General features: G+C 40.1%; 1 protein-coding gene across 3 annotated transcripts; it reads right to left on the reverse strand.

The window, feature by feature from the left end:
- LOC139463954 (cysteine sulfinic acid decarboxylase-like) lies at positions 1-23,602 on the reverse strand. 3 transcript variants are annotated; one of them, XM_071245421.1, is made up of 16 exons: positions 23,502-23,602; positions 20,152-20,267; positions 18,220-18,350; positions 13,094-13,187; positions 10,682-10,772; positions 8,161-8,267; positions 7,956-8,071; positions 7,240-7,374; positions 6,580-6,696; positions 5,383-5,447; positions 3,627-3,705; positions 3,213-3,294; positions 2,705-2,822; positions 1,276-1,330; positions 883-972; positions 1-384 (listed from the first exon to the last, which is right to left on the reverse strand). In XM_071245421.1, exons 2-16 carry the CDS (start codon positions 20,264-20,266, stop codon positions 205-207), a joined length of 1,575 nt encoding a protein of 524 aa, XP_071101522.1. In that variant the 5' UTR covers position 20,267; positions 23,502-23,602; the 3' UTR covers positions 1-204. The 3 variants fall into 3 exon arrangements, with proteins under 3 accessions (XP_071101522.1, XP_071101521.1, XP_071101523.1); XM_071245420.1 differs by lacking the exon at positions 23,502-23,602 and adding an exon at positions 23,417-23,496; XM_071245422.1 differs by lacking the exon at positions 23,502-23,602 and adding an exon at positions 22,572-22,632.
- Positions 23,603-23,923: the final 321 nt, after the last annotated feature.

Raw genomic sequence — 23,923 nt, forward strand, 5'->3', positions numbered from 1 at the left:
ATTTCACAACAAGCACAAACATTAAGAATATGAACATTTGAACTTATATCTCATGAAAGGAATATCTCCACCATACAACCTGCAGGTCGAATGTCTGATTCAGCATTAAGACACCCACAGAGAGAGACACTTGATATACAATTTCGTATTCGTGTGTCTCTGTAATCTCTGTTACTTCATTCCTGTTCTCATGGTTGCTCAGTTCTAGAGGTCTTTCCCCAGTTTCTCTATCTCCTCTAGAACCCTGTCCATCTCGGCACTGTCCTGGAGGGAGTTGGTAATGATGATACGGAAGAAGTTGACGAATCCCTTCACTGAAAGAGGCGTGTAACCGATCATCATGCTCCCATTTTCCATCATCCGCTGTTTGATTTTGGGCGCCACCTGGTGGAAACAAGAAACTACATTATAATATCGGTTTCAGACCCTATATATATATATATATATATTATATTATATTATATTATATTCAGTAATTTGCAGGGAGTAGCAGAATGTGTTTGCTGAATGTGTTTTATGGACAGGTATCCAGAATTTATAGATTCAGCGTCATGTAACCTCAATACAAACAGATTAAGCTGTCTATGATCTCCCGACGATGTGTCGACGCAGGTTAAAGTGAGCTGTTTGCACTACCTTTATCAGCATAAAAATGTCACGACTATCTATATTATGTAGCCATTTCGATATAAGGTCAGAAGCACAGTTTCGCACAAAGGTGGGTAGGCTGTATTCCTACCTAAGGACATGCTTGGGCGTGTTTCTCTCAAATCATGATCGTGTTGAATTCATTATGTACCTTAATAAATGCAATAGTTCAGCTACTACGGTGGGCGTCAAGTGTTCGATTGTAACTTCTCATGACGATGATACACCACTTACCTTCCCAACCTTCTGCCACCATTCCGGAGTTTCCTCCTGACCGCGCAGACTGGGCGGAATGTACCAGAACCCAACGTTGGTGCACTCGAACTGAAGCGACAACAACCAAAGCGATGTCAATGTATATCAACATCGTGCTATGGCACTGGTATTTAACACTAAATAATCATTTATTCCATATGACTCGGATTATTAGAATTTCTTTCAAGAATCTGAGAGAGCATTTGAACAGCATTTCGATTATATCAGGGAGTTTCAGATTAATGTGGAAGAAAAGCCAACGGTGAACCAGGTGTCATACATGCATCCCTTTATTGAAACCAACGATCACGGTTGTGGTGCCGACAAACCAAGGATGAGGTCTATTCTGACATTGTGTATTTATAGACAAACCTCGGGCATGATGAGTCTAAATCCTTCTGTTTCTCTGAGTCGTTGGGCAAGATACCTGTTAAAAACGAAAGTCATAAATTTATATCTAATAGAAAAGAAACACTTGTGTCTTTTATATGAGTTTCCAGTTTCATTTCCTCTAATAGAAAAAAGGGGCGGTCGGGTAGCCTAGTGATTAAAGCGTTCGTTCGTCACGCCGAAGATCCGGGTTCGAATCCCGACATGGGTACAATGTGTGAAGCCCATTTCTGGTGTCCCCCGCCGTGATATTGCTGTAATATTGCTAAAAGCGGCGTAAAACCAAATTCACTCACTCACTCTAATAGAAAAACACATTTTTATAGTTCTTTATCCAAGCAACGATATGTGCCATGGCTGGTGTAGAAATCCCAGTATTTCTGCGAAAACCTGGTGTCATCACTACTGGACAGTGATTCATAAACACATGCTTATGATAAAACCGGAATCGTACAATGGGCTCTGGATTTCTTTAAAGAAAGGTTTGTGTCGCTATTATTTGATATCATTAAATATATGAACACCATCCCTGGCATCATCCAAAGATATGGACAACGTTTCGAAGATCATGAATTGATCGTCCCAAACATTATCTCAAGGTGACACAGTTTACTGCATCACCACAAGGCGTTGACACCATACTGGCACCGTCATCATGATATATGGACATCATCACCTGACATTATCACAACTCAACGGCTTTATCAGTGAACCGACCTAGGCATCAACACAACGTATGGCCTTTCCTGGTCTCCTTACTAAATACCAAGGCTGTCCCATTCATCCAATGCCACAAGGTATGTAGATCGCCTTTGTCAACATCATAAGGTATGCAAACCTTCCCCTGCATCACTACAAGGTATAGATGTTATTCCCTGCCATAATCACAAGGTATGCAAACCGATCGTAGCATCATCGCATTGTATGGATGCTGTTCCCTGTCATAATCACAAGGTATGGATGTTATTCCCTGCCATAATCACAATAGTATGTAAACCGATCGTAGCATCATCTCATTGTATGGATGTTGTTCCCTGCCACAATCATAAGGTATGTAAATCGACCGTAGCATCATTACAAAGTATGGATGCTGTTCCCTGCCATAATCACAAGGTATGGATGTTATTCCCTGCCATAATCACAATAGTATGTAAACCGATCGTAGCATCATCACATTGTATGGATGCTGTTCCCTGCCACAATCATAAGGTATGTAAATCGAACGTAGCATCATTACAAGGTATGGATGCTGTTCCATGCCATAATCACAGGTATGTAACCCGAACGTCAGCATCATCACATGGTATGGACACTGACATGGAATCCCTTATGTAACTAGGCTTTGCACATTTAAGTTAATTGAAACCATGAACGTTGTACTTTGCATTTACTAAACGACTGAAGTACATACCTAGAGTTATCAAAAGCGCGGATTACCCTGTCCGCCATGCCTTTATCGCCCATCGCCTTCCATGCCAGCCATAGCTTCATCGCGTCTACCTTACGCCCGCATTGAATGGTCTTATCACCTATGATGAGAAATACACAGTGCTATAGGAAATGTATACTAGTATGGACAAAACAATAGGCGTTAGTAATACGCTTATATATTGTTGATATGCATGTTAAGTCCATACAATGTTCTGTTCCAATACTTCATACAAACAGTAAAGTGGATATTCATTTCATAAGTACCAAAGTGATTGTCAGACTTTCTTGATATTCAGATGTTACTGTAATCTGTCGTTTGCAATATAGCAAATTAAATCTTGATCGTGAAATATTTTGTTCACATAAGAAAGAAGCATAGACAACATTGGGTATCATTTTGAATGTGTGTATGTAAGTAAATTATAATCACATTTATATCAGTTAGTGGTATGGTCATCTGTACCCTGTTATTTTTAATTATAACGTACCAATATCAAATGTAGGGTCGTAATTCTTGTCCTGCTGGAAGAGGTATTCAGCGTTACCTCGATTGCACTTCTCCAGTAGACCCTGTGGGTGGATAAAGGAAACATGTCTCACCACTTTAAAGACCCCACGTTAAGTATTACTGAACAGTCACTTTAAAAAAAATAGAACACTGACCAGAAAGTTTCGAAAATAGCTTCACTTCAATTGTCATTTGACATACATGAATGCCTTTTTACAATGGTACATATAATTCTCTTCTATAACATTAAAACGACAGTCTTAGGAGCTAATCGTACGTACATCGTCTAAATGAAGTGACAAATAACTTTACAAAATAAATCGAAAGGATTTGAATTTGATTGGTAGGAAGAATTTGATATGACAAGCTGGTATATTTTGACTGCACTGTTTACCTTTTCCTGGACCACGAGCACAGAACACTGGAGCTGTATACCACTCATTTTGTGAAAGTTCCATGCAACAGAATGTGATCTGAAATGTACAGTTATCGATGTCATTGAAGGTGTCTTCATGAAAGGTATTGTTTTCTTCCCCTTCCTGTTTCATTTAAGCAGAACACATGAGAAACTCTCAGTTTGTTAAGAAGAATCGTCGAGCCCCGAAAGCTCTTTCATGAGCCGATAGTGACCACATTATATATTACTAAAAATATATCCCTTCTTTTAGATTGTTACAAAATAATCTTCTGTTGGAAATATTTGAACCTTAAACCAGGACCGTATGTAGTCTGTATTTATACTGTGGGAGTCGCCCTTGTGGGATATTTTCCCTGCCAATGATGCACGTATGCACAATTCCTTTGCAAGTTGATCTTTATTGTAATAGGTTCTATATAACTTCTTTGGGTCCTAAACACATACAATGTATGTTTCAATCTCAAGCATATGGAGATTGTAACAACTATAGAGCCGTGAACAAAAATATTTATATTATCTCTTCAAAGCATTACACTGGCATGACCATCGTTAAAGGTGTCATGTAACACAACTTTATGAACATTATTTCAAATATTTGACAATATTCAATGGCACATTTCACACCACTCTGTAATGTCTCGCAGAAGGCAAGGGAGAATATATATCAAGGTTTTCCGACAATCACATGTTTGAGTGTCAAAACAAAACGGAAAAATCCTTCAATTTATATTAAAATACGAGTTCAAGACAATGTAGGCATGAATCATTGACGAACGTATATGGGTCGTTTTATAACCAAGTAACCGTTACCCGTTGTGTGTGTGTGTGTGTGTGTGTGTGTGTGTGTGTGTGTGTGTGTGTGTGTGTGTGTGTGTGTGTGTGTGTGTGTGTGTGTGTGTGTGTGTGTGTGTGAGACATCATACTGACTCCGCGCCGTCTATCCCTCAGTGTTTCCCCTTAACATATTAAACCTGAGTACCATAATAATGAGTGCGAATACTGACTTTTGTGATTGTGTGCCATCAACACAGTTCGATGTTAACACAACCTGTAGACTGTTCCTTTAGTTGAATTTATATCGCGGTCATCAGAACTGTCTGTAGCGTGGCTGAATGAAACACCAATCATCCACTCCCTCCTCCGTTTTTTTTTCACAAAAAGTTCATTAACTACCCATGGAGAGAGCAATAAAATGTTTGTTAATATTAAGAGAGCGGAAAATCCGGGGTTCGATCCCCGGCCGCGTCATACCAAAAGACGTTTAAAGATGGTACTTGTTGTTACCCTGTCTGGCGTACGGCATTAAGGGTCTAAAACAAGGACTGCTCGGCTCGGAGTCAGTATACTGTGTCTGAGTGGGGTAATCATGTTAACTGCGACATGGTATCTCTGTGTGCTAGCACTATAACATCGGCATTAGTCCGGACTAGTACAAGCAGCCACACATACATATGCATGCACGTCGCTATATAAGGGCAATAATCTTGAACGCGACATTTTACCCCATTTCACCTCACCTCACCTTATATTATAATGAATAATATAAAGTATACAGTTTGATGGTTGTCTCAGCATCAGGGTAAACTGGTATCTCAGAGTAACGTGTCAAACGGACAAAGTAGTACATGGAATGGAAGGGCGTCCACTATTTCGAATTTGAGATTACAGCGGTCACCCACGTGTGCTTCAATCTGAGTAATAAGCAGGTTAGACCGCCGACAATGTACCTCACCTTTCAACTCCTGCCATCAGATGCTTGTACTGGTCAGTGAGCAGCACCCCGCCTCCCCATGCGCCCTGGGTTCAAATAAACACCAAGACTTAGTTTAAAGTGATACTCGTGATTCATGGTGCAGGTTGATATATTGACCTCAGTAAGATAATATAACTGTTAAAAATATGAAACAGGTGATCATTTGAAAAACCAATACTGACTGGTATAAATGATTTCCAGGACCTGTTGGTTTTCAGAATCGGTATGGGTAGTCGGCCGCCAGATGGTAAATTTGATATTCCAAATGAAGTATATGACTGCTGTCGTTGTATCTTACGCGCCCTTTTGACAATTTGCGGCTGATAAAATTTGCTATTGAAATTTGATACATGAAATTTTGCTTGCTGTATATTTTTAACTTTATGTATTTTAGATTTTTTTAACAGTTATAAACCACATACGTGTCTGTATTTTGGTACAGACCATTTGGTTGCTTAAGATATGGAATCGGGAAAAGTATTCTTCTTTGAGTAGAGACTGTGTTGCAAAACGAACATATATCTGAAGTGTTTCTCTTTACTCGAAGATAGCAGGATCACTGCACTTGTACGCAGCGGGCGTACTTTAAAATAATCATAACGTTTTTAGTTTCAGCAAAATCTGTAAATGATAATTGAATTTCTCTTTTCACGTGATTGTCTGGCCCGACGCGCTTGTTTACAGGCCGCCGTCGTATGGCAGGTGTACTGTTGTGAGGCTTTAGGCAACAAACAAACTTTTATATGCAAAGGCTTACCCTTTTCGCGAACACATTGTGCCATATCTGTGTTCTTGTGTTACTTTCACAACGGTTTTTGCCAAATACGCCAAATAGGTTCTGTTTCGGCAGATAATCGAGACTGGTAGTTCTCTGGTCTTGGCAATAGATATTTATTACGATTATATAAATAATTGTCGCTTTTATTCCTACATTGATGAATAGGTTCTCATTTCCGAAAAAGAATTTATATTTTTTTGTGCACTGAATTACGAGTGTCTATCTACACTAACATGATCAAACACTTGCTGTCAACCAGGCCGACAACTTGTGCTGACTCAAATGTAGCTGGTAATTGCTCGGGGAAGATTTTACAAAGAGTTAACGATTCCAAAGTAATTTTAGTGCACGGACTCGCAGTTCTACCAATAGGGACAAACATAGCAACAGCTTCATACGTCAACGTGCATCCAGACGCCATGCTTTTCACAAACATCAGCTATTGCGGGTAGATCGTCATAAGCACCGAGCACTGTGGTCCCTGAAGTCGCCATCACAAACAGAGGAATACTTCCCTGGAATAATAAGTGGATGGACGTAAATGCACATGCCTGTATTGTAGCGCTACATGAAGAAATTACAACGATGGAGGCCGACATTTAACCGTAAAAGCATGACCAGCCTTATAGCTAGCTACATACATGTATCAACACAGAAGGTAGCTATCAGATTATGACGGAAGCCATTATATTTAAGAGGGTCACTCCGGTAGCACTCTTTTAGCGGATAGATCAAGTAGTTTATTAGGCTTTAAGAAAGTAGTGTTGATCATATTGTTTCAATATTTTCGAACGAATGTTTGGCTTTTTAAATTTAAATTTACCGAAAATACACTTAACTGTTAAGACGATTGCATTCACAGTAAACACATATCTGATGAAACATTTATTCACAACAAATTGAGCACTTTACATAAATGGAAGTATTTGGTATAATTTCGTATTTCAGGTAAGCTGGATGTCAAAATGCTGTCTTAGGGTGATTGTTATATATGATGGATGTATAATCATGTATTAATACATTCTTGTATCTCAAGGGTATGTTTTAATGTCACTTACCTCTCCCTCTGTAACCTTGATTTTGTTTTCAAGGTCATCAACTCTCATTTTACCCTTTTCGTCCGTCTCCACTGAGACAAGACTGTCTGTGCCAAAGCCTAGAAAGCTGGCCGATTTCTGTAGTGAGTAATGGGCCTACAAGAAGGAAATGACTTTCCATTTCAGGAATTTGTTCAGCTATATATGGGGGGCACAGGTGGATCAGTCGTCTCAGGCGCCGTGCTTCGCCGTGCAGTGCTGCGTCCCATGGACATGCCAGAAACCTATGATTGTGGGTTCGAATCCCGGTTCGCCCCTATTATGTTTCAATGTTTGTCAGCACCATACCCATGCTCGTGGGTTTCACCGAAGTGGTAAACGTCTGAGAGCTGCATCACATTAAGCTGACACGCCGTGATATAACTGGAATACTGTTGAAAGCGGCATTAAACCCAACTCACTCACTCTGCTATATAATGTTAAGAACGTATAACTAGAGAGAAAAACATAAGTATCTTGTATTCAATAGATACTAAACGCTCCCTGTCTATCCGTTATATTAATATCAGTCATTGTCATTAACTTTGATCATTTTAAGGGGAAATGCAAGAGAAAAGTAGTGATTGTGAAAATAGTATCAGCAAGTCAATATAAAATATTTCGACAATGCTGGGCAAAACAAATATTAATTATGTGGTACAAATACATGATTTCTTTGACCTTGGTCACAACCTCACCTCGTTGGACGTGAAGATTTTCATCTTCGGCACACCTGTCATCCCTTTCGTCTTCACTTCTGGACAACGTTTGTATCGTGCAAGATGATTGGCTAATATATTTGAAAATGATCCTCCTATAAATGGAAAATAAGAATGATACAATTTTTGCGGTATGCCTAATGTGATGATACTTGTTTATTGTCATCTTGCATGATCAACTCACCCGGACACATCACCCCGTCGCCATTGGGATATCCAATTATTCCACATATTTTCTGCATGAGGTATTTCTCCATTACAACGAACACCGGGCACACTTCGTATGTGTGTCTGTAAATAAAACGGGAAAATATAATATCCTGGTCTAAAATATAACGTTTTTGTAAACCATCAACTACCATTACGGTATTAAATTATGTTAAAGACAAGTAGATGACATTCCCAAATTTGGCTCATCAATAACAAAAATAATGTCTGATACGATTGCCTATTTTGAATGGTATCATGTGTTCCATGTTTTATTCCGATGAATAATTGACTTGCCTCTGCATGTTGGGCAGGAAATTCTCACATCTATCGCGAACACCTGACATCATCACTATTTGATAGCGGTTTATGATATAGGCGGAATCTGACAACTTTACAAAAATATCTTGTTTTATCGCTTTTATTAACTAAAATATATTTGCGGTGACGTTATTACTTCCGACTATTTTTTTACGTGGGAAAGTGAGTGAGTGCCTGAGTTTGGTTTTACGCCGCTTTTAGCAATATTCCAGCCATATCTCTGCGGAGGACACGAGAAATGGACTTCACACATTGTACGCATGTCGGGAATCGAACCCGGGTCTTCGGCGTGACGAGCGAAGGCTTTAACCACAAGGCTACCCGACCGCCCCACATGGGAAAGTTGTAATTGTACTGTGGGTGGTCTTATCAAAAGTTCAGCACATTAGTTGTCAGAGTTAACCAATTATACACCATCTGCATATCCCACAAATTCATGCGTGTCAATGTTTCTGTCCTGATTTATTGCACCGAAGAAGGCTTTCATGTCAATCTTTTAATGTTTTAACCTTCCCATACTGATAGTATATAAGGTGGTTTTACAACATTTGTAAAGTTTCTTTGCTAAACAAATAATTGATATAATATTCCATATGTAGGGTGGACTTGGCCAAACTGTGAATCTTTATGGTAAAACAAAAGGTGTGATTGAGTGAATGTTGTTTAAGGCTGTAGCAAACAATGTAGCAATGTCTTTATTGCGGCGGGCATTAAATCCCCGAGCCCAGAAGCAGTGTCTGTTGGAGATGCTATTACACGCAATCATGTAAAACTATCCGCTCCCTTTTTAACATATTAATCGGACCATACAACAAGCATATAGCCCTACCCTGCACCAGAATCATCGCGGATGGGATGGGAGGGGGGGTGGGGTGAGGGGGGGTGATATTATAGGTATCGCATGTGCGTGAGTGTGCGAGTTTACTTTAACGCCGTTTGGAACAACCGTGCAGTTATACTATCACACCGTGTCAGTTTGATTTGAAGAAAACGAGAAGTGATGGATGCAGCGCCTAAGACGGCTTGACCACCAGTGTCAGTGCCGAAACGGAATCGAAATACCTTTGACCATTGCGTCTATAATCGAGTAGATTTTCCCGAAATACAACCGCCATATGCATGTTTTGCACAAAACCATATGCATATGTTTTGCACAAACGTCCTGAATGGAATGTCTGTGTATGTCTGACATGACATTATGTTACCGGTCTACATGCTAAACGATGACTCACCGCCATTCAACGTGATACGATGCATGTTTATTGTTAAAAAGGCACGGAGACATACTCAAGATTGGCAGTGTTAACCATTACAATCCTAGGTATACCGATGCCACGATTTTGTTTTGAGATTTATAATAAACGGTGATAAACACATAAACAGCCATGGGTCCAGAATGAGCGAACCACATCCCCCAAGGATTAAGGAATGCCAGATATGGAGGTGACGATTAAATGTAAAGCCAAATGTCGATTATTATACATTCACGAAAACTGGGAATAGACGTGTGAGTTCTATAATTCTATACGTTTCCTTTAAAAAATATTTCAATTTGATTTATGTACAGCTTCGAGACTGCTTTTTCTCTGGGATTGACGTCTAATATTCACGAACCACTATGATTAGTGATAATGCCAGGGGTGAGCGTATCCTGCGCAACCGGAGGCAATCGTCGCAAACACATGCAAATCCAAGTCAAGTGTTCGCCTGAACAAATACGGTATCAAGTCATAATTGCACTGGAAATCAATCTGATCACTGATGCGTCAAATTTAGAAATGTCCTTCACTTGTCAACCATGAAACAAATTGAAGGTCTCACTAAGGCCTTGAATGGTGTAACCGAGTACTTTTACAACATTTTTATCTCGTGTATGAATACTTGATCCTCGGATATGTAACGTATTTAGGTATAAGATAAGTAGTGGTCGGTTCATAGAGTCAGCATAATGTGTCGTAGTGGGGTATCCATGTTAAACTGCAGCATATAGTCTCAGTGGGCAACCATTATAAAACCTGCAGTCTTGACCAGTTCAAGCAGTCATACACACATGGGCATGTGCGTCACTACATAAATGCAATAGTTTTGAAATATTAGTTTAACAAGCCTTGAGTATAAGCCGTTGAAAAGGTGACTAGCATTGTAAGTGCCTTCCACAACCTTCACCTGAGACTCACATGTTAGTGTTGAGAGCATCAGTCATCCAAGCCCCGGCAAGACTGTGAGGGTTCACGCCGCTGTACAGCTGGTTGTAGAATCGAGGGTTGGCTACAGTCATGGGGATGAATTACTTTTGTAGTACAACACATAATTACTCTTGTAGTACCACACATGATTACTCTTGTAGTACCACACACAATCACTCTTGTAGTACCACACATGATTACTCATGTAGTACCACACATAATCACTCTTGTAGTACCACACATGATTACTCGTGTAGTACCACACATAATTACTCTTGTAGTACCACACATGATTACTCGTGTAGTACCACACATAATTACTCTTGCAGTACCACACATGATTACTCTTGTAATACCACACATAATCACTCTTGTAGTACCACACATAATTACTCTTGTAGTACAACACATGATTACTCATGTAGTACCACACATGATTACTCGTGTAGTATCACACATAATCACTCTTGAAGTACCACACATGATTACTCTTGTAGTACCAGACATAATTACTCTTGTAGTACCACACATGATTACTCATGTAGTACCACACATTATTACTCTTGTAGTACAACACATGATTACTCGTGTAGTACCACACATAATAACCCTTGTAGTACCACACATAATAACTCTTGTAATACCACACATAATCACTCTTGTAGTACCACACATGATTACTCATGTAGTACCACACATGATTACTCGTGTAGTACCACACATAATCACTCTTGAAGTACCACACATGATTACTCTTGTAGTACCACACATAATTACTCTTGTAGTACCACACATGATTACTCATGTAGTACCACACATTATTACTCTTGTAGTACAACACATGATTACTCGTGTAGTATCACACATAATAACCCTTGTAGTACCACACATAATAACCCTTGTAGTACCACACATAATCACTCTTGTAGTACCACACATGATTACTCATGTAGTACCACACATGATTACTCTTGTAGTACCACACATGATTACTCATGTAGTACCACACATGATTACTCGTGTAGTACCACACATAATCACTCTTGAATTACCACACATGATTACTCTTGTAGTACCACACATAATTACTCTTGTAGTACCACACATGATTACTCATGTAGTACCACACATAATTACTCTTGTAGTACCACACATGATTACTCATGTAGTACCACACATTATTACTCTTGTAGTACAACACATGATTACTCGTGTAGTATCACACATAATAACCCTTGTAGTACCACACATAATAACCCTTGTAGTACCATACATAATCACTCTTGCAGTACCACACATAATCACTCTTGCAGTACCACACATAATTACTCTTGCAGTACCACACATAGAAATACTTATTTGATACTTAACTTTAATGAATCTAGGATATATGAATCAATTACAAAATATTCATTCATAAATGTTGATATCAGAAATCATATTCATCGAAAGCATTCATGTAGCATTCTAACTTGCAAAGGGCGGTCGGGTAGCCTATTGGTTTAAGCGTTCGCTCGTCACGCCGAAGACCCGGGTTCGATTCCCGACATGGGTACAATGTGTGAAGCCCATTTCTGGTGTCCCCCGCCGTGATATTGCTGTAATATTGCTAAAAGCGGCGTAAAACCATACTCACTCACTCACTCACTAACTTGCAAATGCAAATAAGACGACAGACAGACAAATAGGCGCTTATTACTACAAGACTAGGGAACAGGATATGGACAAATATATGAAAATATTAAATACAAAATATGAAAATAATACTTCACACAGAACACGTTCATTGCAGTAGTAATAAAATATCATTAATAACAGGAACACATTGAAGGTAGATGTGGCGGTTAGAAGAGAGAAGATACCCTCCCTGTTGTGTGGAGCTGGAGAAAGTTTTGCAAATATCACGACTGACACATTATCCGGAGGGAAATAAAAACTTGATGTATCGTATGTTGTTTTTCAAATGTCACAGAAAAGCACAGGTGTCTTTATACAGGAAATTCCGTGATTCAGACAGGAAGCAACTTTAACTTTTTCTAACATGTAACATTACGAAGCTTTCTTTTAATATTATTCTTAAATATCTCATAACAAATACCATAATATGTAGTTGGCGTTAAACACTGACATTTAACACCCACATCTCCCTATTCACCTCATACTAAACTTCATGTATGAACATTATATGTTGTTTGCCAACATAACACCTGAATCCATTTTTAAACAGGAAAAGTAATGTGTTTTCTTAAACAATTTTAACCGAAAGGAAAAATTGATAAAATCATCCTCACAGTTGTGTCTAATACCAGCAATACAGAGGACGAATTAATGATAAAAACTCAAGGATGATTAACCGAATGCGTACATCGCAATTATCTATGATTCCTGCGAATGGATACGTACCTGTTTTCACACTGTATTTGACAACTCGGCGACAATGGTCAAGAAGCTCCTGCGTTGGTTCAGGGTCTCGCCCAATTGGGAGTTGCATCAACTCCTAAAAATTAGAAATGATTAATAAAACTGTGAATAGCCGGTTGAGTAAGATTGGTTTAACGCCGCTTTGAACAGTATTCCAGTTATATAACGGCGTGTCAGCTTCATTTGGGAGGAGAGCCCGAGGTGATGGGGGTCTCAGACTTTTACCACTTCGGTGAAACGCAAGAGCATGTATGGCGCAGACAAACCTAAAATCATAATCGGAGCGAACCGGGATTCGAAACCCCAACTATAGGTTTCTGGTGTGTTCAAGGAACGCACCTCTGCACAGCGAATCGCGGCACGTTAGACGACTTTGCCACCCGTGCCCCCGTTTTATATATGTTATGGATGGGAGATGATAAGAACAATTGGGTGTGCCTCAAACTTCCCTCATCCGCAGTTTTATTTTAGGTCAGCAATAGTCAAAAGTGGCAGATGCTTCGACTGTAAACACGAAAGCGCCGTTATTTGCCGGATATAGTTTTTGCACGAGATGTTTCTGGTGTGCTCAAGGGACGCAACAGTGAATTGCAGCGCCTTACACTACTCGGCTGCACGTGTCCCCGCTATAGTGTCATCGGAATCCGACACTTTCCCATTAACGAAATTCACACATCCTAACAATGCATTAATTATGTGATGTCAGTTGCATGATCGACTATGAAATAATTTCCCTTTTTTGTCATCCTCTATTGGTCAACTAGTGCAAAATAAAACCACTGATTTGTTCTCTTCACGGGAGTTCTGGAGACCATGAACACCGTGTTCCTGAATGATGTCTTAAATATGCAGGATAGGCTTACCAAGCAATAATATTCGCACGAACGGCTACACAGCATGTTCTTTCATTTTCATTTTCATATTCATATCAGAGGCATTAGGTCTTACTCCCATGTAATCAACGCCAGTGCAAACGGTGCACATATGTATCCCTGGGGACTTCTACTACAGTTGATAAATAGTGAATCCGACAACTCTGAGTGTACTTATTCTTTTTGTGTATTGTGATTGTACCACCACCACCCCGCCCACATCCTTCCATTGTGTTTTGCATTGTCGGCATTTCGGTCTGCTCCAGTGGGAATGATCCCCATGTGCTTCATCCATCCAGCTGGTCCGGATTGCCACACGTGTTCCCCTGACCCACTGTGTGCCTGGCTGCCTGGCTGATTGACTGCCCACCAAGCCAAATGCCTTGTTATGTTTGTGCAAGGTTTCTCTTGACACGTGGGATCTAAGACACGTGATTTACAATCTGAAGATAAACACTCTTTATAGTCCGTTCGGTGAAATAAGGTTCCCTTGTTGGAAAAGCTGTAGGGCATATTTCAGAGAGCATGCATCCCTGATAGAGGTCTTTCTGTCTGCGACGGTAACTGAACTATGCATGCTTTCGTAGTCTGTCTTACAGACCCTGATACAAATATACCAAATACAGCCCATGCAAATCTATAATGTTTGGCAAATCCAGATTTCTGCAGTATCTGAAAATGAAGAGAGTCTCTGGGCTCTTTTTATATCTTTTTATCAAGATGATTTAATAACTATTTTTTTTGTACGATATGTTCATTTCAGAGACTAGATGTTAGTTTAATGCTTTGGGAACAGTCATCAGTACTAAAACAGTACGATTTCAAAACGTTGTGGTAAGGTTTTGGAATGGTACCTTATGTACGTTTTCACAGCGTTATTATTACGTTGCTGTGTAACGTTATTACACATCGTAATAACGTTGTGAGAACGTTGTGCATCGGACATCACACAACGTTTTTTTGTAATAACACATATATACTACCTGTGCCTACATATGAGTTACTACTCTTTAGAAATACAGAAACCGTGAAACTACCACATCAGACTGGCTGTATAAATGACAGAGGTACCAGGGACTATATTGTGTCTGGCAATAGTTCGTATAAGGCACGTTTTAACACATGTAAAGTTCATTAATTTGCAATTATACTCTAGGATTTGCCGAACAGGCATCCTAATGTGGCTTGGATATATGGAGGAAATATAACGTAATGAGCATATCTGCATGTGGCAATAGCTCCATTCGACCTTTTACCCAACATGCATCACCAGTTGTATTTCATCATGGCTGCAACAGCTAAAATACATACCAGTTTTTAATGTCTTGCTGTTTGATGACAATAGCACCGCTAGGTCTGGCTACAATGACGGTGATAGCTATTCTGCACTTTTCGCGATCGTTCTGATTAGACTGACATTTAGTCCCAGAAATAAGCTATCTAAAAAAATCTACACACAAAAATAATAAAATCCAAATTGAGCCTTGAAAAATACCTAATTTCAGAGCTAATGCCTAGGGTTGAGACAGGCAAGACTTGCCAAATCTTTCTAGACTTGACTCCTTGTTTAATTCATTCCCTATGAATAGGCCATTTTCATGTTTGCTGCTTTAAATGTCAGTGTATATCTGCATGTACATATCTGAACTTTGATTCAGTGGGATATATCTGTTATGTTTTCTAGTTGCGGTTTCTTCTCAGATGTAAGACAGCCTCCGTGGTCTAGAGGTAGAGCGTCCGCCCGGAGAGCGGAAGGTCCGGGGTTCGATCACCGGCCGCGTCATACCAAAAGACGTTAAAAGATGGTATTTGTTGTTACCCTGTCTGGTGCTCGGCATAAAGGGGCTAAAACAAGGACTGGTCGGCTCAGAGTCAGTACACTGTGTCTAAGTGGGGTATTTATGTTAAACTGCGGCATGGTATCTCAGTGGGCTAGCACTATAAATCGGCATCAGTCCGGACTAGTACAAGCAGCCACACACACAAATGCATGCACGTCGCTATATAAATGCAATAACCTTGGACGCGAAGTTAAACCCTATTTCACCTCACCTCACATCTCAGATGTAAGACATGTTCAGTATTTCGTACAAGTCAAACGTCTTTGTCCAGTATGTTTGACCACCTGGTTGCGAGGCGAATTAATATTGCCTCACACGACCATTCATCATAAACACCCACCCAATGCTAAATGCTCAGTCTGTTACACTAACGTTTAACATGGGAACAATGTCGCCACGTTAGGATTCTTTTTATGTCCTAGAGCTCATCTAACATACAACAATCGCAGAAATCCTCAATCATTCTATAGTACGTAGTCTACGGTGGAAATTTACAAGTGTACGCAGGACGCCTTGAAACATGCCTCCTAACTTCAAAATAATGCTGAGCGTTCATTCGGCTTTTAACTTGATACACTGACACGGGACGCAAGTGATTATACCTTACGTAATCGGTCTGTTCCTGTCCTTCTCACACTAGGATTGGCGGTTACAGCAGTCAGACTGTCTCAGTACAAAGACACGTTAGCTCCACACATGTTGTCAATAAAAACAAAGTGGCCTGGAGACCGGAAACGGAGTTTTTCTCTAAAGACATTAGCATGCGACAGAGGATTGGAGGCATTTCCACAACTATTTCCTTCATTTTGGTGTTTAGATCATGTTCGAATGGTGTGTTTTAGTTGGAACGTTTTTCATTTTTTTTCAATGTTCTTCATTCGACTCTATAAATATCGTTACTGGTATCAGTGGGAAACAAGACGGAGGTTTCGCGCGAGTGGGGTGTTAGGCCTTGTATGATCGGAATATTATATAACATATCCTGATACAAACGAAAGATGGCTGCTTGTGGCTGGTCCTGAATGTGAACAGTCTGCAGGTCACTGGTACAAGATGTTTTTTTGTCGTGAAAGGAATATTGTGATAAGTGGGTTTTCAAATCGAAAACAGTCATAAGTTCTTAGCGCATAAACATACTACCGCCAACGCATATACGAGTCGTCCGAACGCAGCCCAGATTGACGTATTTGGTCCTACTCCCCAGGTGCAATGACTTTTAGGTGACATGCACGGTGCAACTGATATTTTTGCAAATGACGCTTTGCTGGTGCGTCTGGTTGAAATATGGTCTGTGCTTTCAAATGTTGCGCCCAGGTTATTCTCGTTCGTGAAGAATGAGTCGACAACCCACTTTCCCGCCTGGAATATTTAAGTAATTATCTGTTCAATTACATACTGTATTCGAACAGGCTGCATCGCTACATTATATAACGGACGTTAACCTAGGCCCGATATATAATTGACATGACATAGCTGACCATTAACTAGTGATACCATACATATTAGATCAAACTATAAGTTGCTGAATTCAAGATATGAGAGGGGGCACGGGTGGCCCAGTTGTCAAAGGCGCAGCGATTCGCTGTGCAGAGTTACGTCCCTTTGGCACGCCAGGAACCTATGATTGTGGGTTCGAATCCCGGTTCGCCCCGATTATGTTTCTAGGTTCGTCAGCACCATACCCGTGCTCGTTGGTTTCACCGAAGTCGTAAACGTCTGAAACCTGCATCACTTCGGGCTTTCCTCCCACATTACACGCCGCAATATAACTGTAAAACTGTTAAAAGAGGCGTTAAACCAAACTCACTCACTCACTCAAGCTATGACACACATATACTGTCTGATTGTGTGAAAGTTACCATGTAGAAAGCGAATACAAGACACTTTTTTATGGATAGCAACTTCTTTTATTCCTTGTCACAACTTTTCAGAGCTACTTTTTGAATGACCTGTTGGAGGAACAAGAAGTAGGTTTGAAACGTCGTGACAAAAAATAAAAGAAGTTGCTATCAATACAAAGTGTTATGTATTCATGTTCTCTCAACTTCTAAATGCCTATCAAAGACTTGTATAAGTGCTTCTTGTAAAGTAGTCGAATATGACCGGTTGTTACTAGCAAGAACAGCCATCGATTTCGTCGGGGTTCGATCACACAACAGGCCAGTCACTGTCTCACCGCATAACAAGAAGCGATAAGCCCTTTCCATATCCAATAGAAATCTCTACATAAAGCAGAGTCGATAGTATGAGTCCGACTACATGTGTTCAGTGTGTGTCTATGAATCAATGTCAAGTAGTGATGATACCAGGTCTTCGCGAAAGGTTGATCACCCACTAACTAGGTATAAGATATGACGATTACTGTGGCCTGACTTAAAGACTTGATTGCTCTTACCTGAAGTTTAGCAGGTTGCTGGAAGTCGATTACTTTATCGCCATCGATGCCATCTCTGAGGACATCATTCACAATGATTTCTTGCACTTTGGATAAAAAATCTTTTATCTCAGGATCGGAGTAAGGATTGACTGAAAGAAGGAGAATAGGAAAGTGAAGATGGCATGCTTATCTGTGCACAACATATTTACGTTGTATACTTTTGACAAGGCACATGCACCCTACCTGAAGCTTACATTACTGTAAACTTTTAATTTTTGGATGTCGATTTTGTGGACTGAATGTTACTTCTCACTTTTGAATGAGAATGGATTTGGAGGCAATGAGTTAGATGGGTTAAGTGCTCTTATGATCAGTACTTCAGTTCACACGGTGATGGCAGACCCAGCTACGTAATCGGACCGAACCTGGGATTTATATACTTGGAAGATTAGAATAATTCAATATTGTACGATAATTCTAAGATATTATCATGTTCTATGCCAGCATCTTGAGTCAGCGTAATAGCGAGATGACGCTTGAAATAATTTGCTGAATATAGCAATGACATATTTCAGCTGTGAGCATGGTAAGTGTCCTTTCTTCCTTCTTATCGGTGAGATACGGTGACGTCACATAGAGATAAGATAAACGTGCAGAAGAAGTCTGCAATTGTTAAGTATCAAATACAAGGTCACGGGAAGGTCTATCACTCATATATAGTAGTAATGGCAACCTTATTAGGCAATACTTTCGAGACACACAATCGTATGGAAACGGAAGTGAGCACTCCAACAAAGATTGCACTGAACATCGACATTGCTTATCGGAACACCTAGACCTGGAAATACTTCATCACTGGCAGATCCAGGGATGGGACGAGGTCGCGAAACCGTCCAATGAACAACCGCCTTACATCCTCTCCCAGCTCGCTTGTCGGTTTATGGCTGTGTCTACTCGCACGATATCGTGTACATAAAGAGTACATATTCCACAATGTACACGATATCGTGTAAATAACAGACAATTTATCACAATATGCACGATATCGTGTACATAACAGACAATTTATCACAATATGCACGACATCGTGTAAATAACAGACAGTTTATCACAATATGCACGACATCGTGTAAATAACAGACAATATATCACAATATGCACGACATCGTGTAAATAACAGAACTTTAACCGTAATATGCACGATATATCGTGTAAATAATGAAACATTTACCATATATATATGTTTGCGGTTTATAGGCCTAGTATCTACACAGATCAACACATCGATCTCGGCATTTGCGCAACTGTTAGAACCCACAACACTGGTTTTTAATGATAATAAATATTAAAAGCAATCATCTACTAGTATATCTATATATATATATATATATATATATATATATATATATATATATATATATACCAAATATTAAAGAACATATCTCTCTACGACGATACGTTCATTATTTATCAACACATTGTAAATTACAAACACAGCAGAAGCATATATACATACATATTAAAGATAAATATCTGTACATAAAAACGTGAAGTTTAATCAAAATACTATTGTGCGAACACATTACTACCACAAATATATTAACACATTTCATTTCTTATTTTGTAGGCTTTTATGCAGGAAAATGTATTGGTATTCGTAAATAAAAACCCATTTCCTTTAGAACATTTCTCTGAAGGGATGGGGATTGCATAATAACAGCTCTACAAACAACATACCATAATTCTTTGCAATAACATTACATATATCTCGAGGGTGGATAATTCCAGATCTGCCTTTACAAACTCAAAACGTGTTCATTAACATCTAAGGCGGTGAGTAGGTGGGTTGGTTGGATTTGACGTCACTTTGAATAAATATTTCAATTATATCAGGTCACGAAGAAATGACATTTTGTAGATAAAGACTATGATTACTGCAACTCAATCTACCTGACATGCTTGTAGCTGCTGTTGCCTTTAATCTCTTAAGCACAAAGGCACAGTGACCGGTGTTCTCTATCACTGCACTGACTCCACGACAAGACCGCACAAACTGACTATACATTCTGTAAAGAAACATAATACTGATCATACATGTATTTTTTGTACCGTATACATTTAGTTTCATGTTTAACATGCTACATGGCCAGCGACGGCAACTGATAAGTGGAACATCAGCAGATCAACAAACGACAGCTAAAAAGGTCCCGAACGGGGACAGGAGACGAGGGCAAGATAACACAGGTACGGGGATATGCCACATTGTTTGTCCTGCTACTTATGCAATGGTTGTTCTCATAGCCGTAGCTTGTATGTTGACACTCGTCACCCATAGGCAATAATAGCCAGGAGGATGTCCCCATACTAACATTGACAAAGCCGGTGATATACAATCGACATATGGGTGACCCGTGAAGATTTGGGGTAGAATAGATCTTCAGCAACACATGCTTGCCGTAAAAGGCGACTTTTCTTGTAAGAGGCGACTAAAGGGGTCGGGTGGTCAGGCTGGCTGACTTAGTTGATGCATGTCATCGATCCCAATAGCGTGGATAGATGCTCATGGTGTCAATCACCGGATTGTCTGGTCCAGAATCGATTATTTACAGATCGCCGTCATGTAGCTGGAATATTGCGGCGTTGAACAACATCCAAGTCAGCGAGCCTGACCACCCGATCCCGTTTGTGGCCTCTTACGACAAGTGTAGTCGCCTTTTACGGCAAGCATGGGTTTGTTTCGAGTGCAGGTCAATGACATATGTTATATACCATATTGCATAATAGCAGTCTACATACTGCAAACTGCAGTTTTGAAGTATAAAAGAAGACTGTGGCATATTTTAATTTTGTCACAGATCCATTTCCCCTTACACTCTGACATGACATCCTTCCGGTAAATATTTGTAACATAAACGTGAACTCTTTGCTGTCTGCATAAGTACTTTCTGAGTCACCTTTGTGAGATGAATGTGAAATGGGTTCTCTGATCATGACGCGCGTGCACCAAGCTCAATTACGAGATGAGCTTTGCAATATATGAAACAATATGACCTTCACAATTTCGTCCCGTTGCGTTACCGAAGCTTCAACAATTACCGTTTAACGAAGGCTCGGTTTCATTTTCCATATTTAAAAAAACAACACATTCATGATTAATCCTATATGTATTATGTTTCATAATAAGTAAAACGTAAAACCCCAACACCAGTGAAAAACTAGTCTCGATTATCCGACGAAACAGATTCAGTTTGGTGTCAAAGGCAAAACCGTGGTGAAAATCACACGAATGGATCACTATAAAAATCAGTGATGACACAAGGTGTCGTGAAAAGGGTATGTATGTTCTCCTCTACCGCTAGCAGCCGCCACCCTCACAGTGAACATGCATAAGTATGCTATCGTTGCCTGAAACCCCATAGCATCAGTACGTCTGTAATGCGACGGCGGCATGTTTTGTTGGTTTGTTGTTTGACGCCGCACAAAGCAATATTCCAGCCACGTGGCGGCGACCTGTAGATGGTCCAAATAATCCAGTGATTGAGATCATGAGCATTGGTCTGCGCAAGTGGGATACGATGACGTGCATCAACCAAGTCAGCGAGCCTGACCACCCTCTTACGACAAGGGTTGCTGAAGATCAATTCTACCCAGGAATCGTCATGGGGGATATATTAATTTTGAATTACATCTGCTCTGTAAAAGTGCAGTGATTCTGACGCTTATTAGTAAAGTAAAATGTTGAGAAATATGTTATTTTACAACACACACACACACACACACACACACACACACACACACACACACAAACACACACACACACACACACACACACACACACACACACACACACACACACACACACACACACACACACTCATAGTCACACACACGACAACAAACGCACATATGCACAATAAACAACCCCTCCCCCGAATCGAAGCTCTCTCCCACTGTCTAGCCAGAGGTTAGTGTGTACGGTATGTTGAAACTCGAGACAGACAATGACAGCCTTTCAATTCAAGAGCGAGACTGAGAGTGTTTATGCACACCACACTGGTTGGTGAACTGCACACATTAATGCATAACACACGGTATCAACTGCATTATAATTGAGTTAACTAAACCAAAACCTCAGCATTTCGTCGATGCTTTAGAGATTTATCTCCTATGTTAGAGACTCGTTACACAACAGATGTGGTCGTGTGACCTACATCCACACGAGTTGACCTCGCAAGGAAAGCAGTTATGTTGCAAATAAAGTCTGTTAAAGTCAAATGATCATATGCCCGCGAAGCTAAATAATGTGTATATGAGTCCTATATGAACGGAGCACTATGAAAAAAGTCGTGTATCGATATAAAACCACCTACCATCCGTTCAGCCATGTGGCATCCACTACCTTCCGCATGCTACTAAATGTCCAACGCTATGGATAATATCCCAAGGACGAGCTTAAGCTTTTACACAATTCACAGTCCCACACGCCTAATCACTATAACGATTAGATAAGCTATCTGTGAACCAGATTGTAAAGGAGACGAGAGTAAGCCTTATAACGTCAACTTGGGAAGCGATAACGTTTCAGAAACGTACACTGTTCACTGTAAAGATAAGCATATCATGTTTGTTTAACGCCGCGGTTATCCTCAGTCCATCAACACACGTCGTCTCATCAATTCAAATGCTTACGTAACTATGAATCCATTATTTTGATAATCGTGTGTTTAAGATAAATTTAGAAGTACATTCTACGTTTTTACAATCACATGCCGACCAAAGAAAGCCAGCAGCGAACAACCAAACTATGGACTATGTAAACACTTTAAACAGAAATAGTCACACAAATTACAAACAAGACGCAATCCCCCAAAAGTTTGCATCGTATGGATTAAATTGGAACTAAACACAGTAAGTCACGCAGAAAGCGACAAACCGAGTGCGCATGCACTGCGATCGGATTGGTGCGGTCTTCGGTGAAATCATACAGTACATTTTACAATACATTGAAATTATACAATGAAATTATATGATGATATATACATTTAAAATGACCATTCTATTGTAACCAAAGAGGCTGATAAAGGTGGAGCTGTTGTCTTGGGATTCTCTATGAAACTAAAGTGAATGAATTGTTACATGACCGGGAATTCTATCGGGATACTAACGACCAAGAACAAGCTGTAGTACAGAAAATATGTGTGTAGCATATGCTTACCGACACCAGTGTGTTATTCCTCATGCCGCGCCAGGTAGTATGTGACTGTAGGCTACGTGTGTGTACGTGACAGTCGCGTTCTTACCTGGAATAGGTCACTCCTGCCGAATAACGCTAGCGTGAACTTTGAGCCAGGTACAGGACAGTGATATTCCGCTTTGATTATGTATGGATGGCCTTTAAAACAGGGAAACTGGGTCAGGATAAGCAGGCGGGTTGTCTACAAACTTGTGCAAATACAGTCTTATCAAAAACGATATGTGAGTACAGAACCGCGCAAAATAATCCCCACACTATGACATGTCGGATTTATCCCCTCACCACGTAACGTGAACCTTACTACCCCGCTGTAATCGTCGGTTTTCACACTTCTGGTCTGTAAATAATCGAGTCTGGACTAGACAATCTTGTGATTAACATCATGAGCATCCATCTACGCAGTTGAGATATAATGGCATGCATCAACCGAGTCAGCTAGTCTGACCACTCGACAAGCATGGGTTCCTG

The sequence above is a fragment of the Haliotis cracherodii genome, unplaced genomic scaffold (genome assembly GCF_022045235.1).
Source record: "Haliotis cracherodii isolate W230 unplaced genomic scaffold, xgHalCrac1.p SCAF_16, whole genome shotgun sequence".
Taxonomy (NCBI): Eukaryota; Metazoa; Mollusca; class Gastropoda; order Lepetellida; family Haliotidae; genus Haliotis; species Haliotis cracherodii.